At 48.9% G+C, this 2,756-nt stretch overlaps 1 protein-coding gene across 1 annotated transcript in view; it reads right to left on the bottom strand.

The window, feature by feature from the left end:
* LOC134062183 (synapsin-3-like) overlaps positions 1-2,498 on the bottom strand; it is a 108,695-nt gene extending 106,197 nt beyond the window's left edge. The window contains exon 1 of the mRNA XM_062518110.1: positions 1,984-2,498. Within this exon, the coding sequence (XP_062374094.1) occupies positions 1,984-2,498 (515 nt within the window). The remainder of the gene's footprint in view (positions 1-1,983) is intronic.
* Positions 2,499-2,756: the final 258 nt, after the last annotated feature.

Genomic DNA, 2,756 nt, shown 5'->3' with positions numbered 1-2,756 from the left:
AATAACACAGATTCCCAGACAGTTAAACCTCCAGTGAGACATTAACCTTCATGGATTTGATGGTTTCATGGACACTGATTCAGGTGATCACAATTAGTTTGACTTTGGTGCAGACACACCACCATAGTTTGCAATTTCGTATTCACATCTTTTTGCTTAGTTACCTTTAAGCTAACAACAGTGATCATTGACCACAACACTTAAGCCCGTAGCTTTAACCAATAGTTTATGTCTCTCTCTGTGTGTGTGTGTGTGTGTGTGTGTGTGTGTGTGTGTGTGTGTGTGTGTGTGTGTGTGTGTGTGTAAGTTTCCACATGCATGCAGGGTCCCCATATCTCCCCACCATACCCTCTACAGTTCTTTTTCACTGTCTTTGCCAACCAGTTACAGGGGCAAGGGTCCTGAGTAGCCAGACTGCTCTTGTTCTGATATACAACCAAATCTGAAGAAAAACACACTCGAGTGGCGAGTGTGTCCCTGTTTGAGTTTGAGGACACAGTGCGAGTCTGAGTTGAGATTCAGCTTGAAAACTGAAGCCATGCTTCCTTGTGACAGCTACCACCCAAGGGGAGGATGACTTAGCAATCATTTTAAAGTGTCTCCTTCTCCCCGGTGGCCCTGTCTCCTCAGCTTAAAGCAGAGACGACCGTAAACAGTGAAGTGAGCACCAGAGTAAGGACTGGGTGGGGAAATGCACCGAAAAACACTAGGACTTATTTACACCTAGGGCTGCAGCTAGGGCTGGGCGATATGGCTGAAAAATAACAGCGCAATATTTTTAGTCTACCGTTTGTAGATATTTAGAAATGTACTCTAAATTAATTCTCACTTTCACCCTAGGATGTTTTAAATCATACCAGTGTGATTCAGTAAGCTAGGCTAAACAATACCAGTCCAATGTCGTCAAATAATATCAGCATTAAAACATACAGTATTGGTTGTTCACAGGTGGTTTCTATTTCATATTTGCATGCCATCTTATATTTGCATTTAAAAGCAGGGGTGAAAGTAGTTTTGAATTCTTGCCAGTAGCCTACTATGAAAATGTATCATAGGGAAAAGTGTGCACGCAAACATTTCAACACACCTAAATAGGGTAGGCTACAGTACATCAATTGATTTATTTAGCCTATTTGCACAGCATTCATCTGGGCCTGTTATTTGGCTTGATCATTCTCTCTTCTTCTTCTTTCCCTGCCTTCTTTGGAAGGCCCCTCTGCCTGTCCACTCTGTGGGATAAATTGTTAACTCACTCACGACCAATGGCCTGGTGGGCAACAAGTGTACAGTTGCGAAGGCTCAGCTGAAGCGGAAACAATCGCAGAGCACACGCTGCAAGAATTACCCTTCCACTATAATCAATGGAACTGGCTACACCAGATGTGCCGTGGACATTTGAACAAAAACAAATAGACCAGTCCTCCATTTCTATGTCTGCACCGGCTGGCACATGCGCTCTGTGAATGCTTCATGTGTGCTTTCACTGGAGCCTGGACCTCACTGTAGCATCTCAACACCGCCCTTGTCTTCTCTATTCTGACTCTCTTCTCCCCTTACTGCCCTTGAATTTCCCCTTGGGGATCAATAAAGTATCTATCTATCTATCTACAGTCTATATCTACTCCCTTGACATAGAATAACTTCGCTTGAACTGACATTCAAATAGTACTGTACTGTTCAAATGCGTCTGTGTATACAGTAGCTCATCATGGTCTTGCTTTCTCCCCTCTTCTGTGATTGGTCGCCAACATCAGGCGAAAATGTGGGTGTTAATTTCCAGACTGCCTTAGCAGCGTGAATGAAATCACCGCGCAAGGCAGGATGGGAACACCCAGGCTAATCTAAATGGCTAAATATAATGTAATATAATGCAATGTAATATAGTGTAATGTAATATAATGTAATGTAATGTAATGTAATATAATATAATGAAATATAATGTAATGTAATATCGGAGATCATGATCCAGCATGTCTCTCTCACCAGTCTGTGTGGGGGTCGTCGATGACCATCAGCACCTTGGGCTTGCGGCTGGCCGGTTTGGGCAGCGGTGCGGGCGTGGCGGGAGCAGCAGCAGCAGCGGCGGAGTCGGCCGCTTGCGCCGCCTGGGCCTCGGCCTTGGCCTTGACGGCGCTGGCGATCTGTGCCGTCTTCACCACGCTGGAGAAGGAGCTGAGGAAGCCTCCGGCGGACGGGGCAGGTGCGGAGGGGGCGGAGGGGGCGGAGGGTGGAGCGCTGGGGGTGGAGGAGGCGGGGGAGGCGGAGGAGGAGGAGGAGGAGGCCGGGCCGGCGGAGGCCTGGGGCTGGGGCTGGGGCGAGAGGGAGGGCGGCTGGCGCCTCTCGGTGGCGGGGGACGCCGGGGAGCTGGTGGAGCTCTTGGGGCGGGCGGGCGGGGACGGGGTCGGGGAGGGCGACGGCCGCTGGAGGTCCATCATGTAGCCGTTGGGCAGGTTGGCCACGAAGCTGCTGTCCGAGAGACGCCGGCGCAGGTAGTTCATGGTGACGTGCGGACGGGACCAGGTGGGCAGAACAGAAAGAAGGCTGGAAAAGAGAGAAAGAAAGAGGGGAAGAGTGAGTGACGGAGAGAGGTCGGACAGCACAGGGACAGGAGCAGGCTTCGCTCAGACTCTTCGTAGTTTCTAGAGTACAGTGCCAAACTTATCACTGGTTAAAAATGGAGGCTAGGCTGTATGTTACATAAGTTTCTTTTCAACATAGTGCCTTCTTCAGTGTGCTTTAAAAAGAGGGGTCTGACA

The sequence above is a fragment of the Sardina pilchardus genome, chromosome 17 (assembly GCF_963854185.1).
Source record: "Sardina pilchardus chromosome 17, fSarPil1.1, whole genome shotgun sequence".
NCBI lineage: Eukaryota > Metazoa > Chordata > Actinopteri > Clupeiformes > Clupeidae > Sardina > Sardina pilchardus.
Note: the sequence above shows the minus strand (reverse complement) of the source record. Positions and strands in the feature narration are given on the sequence as shown.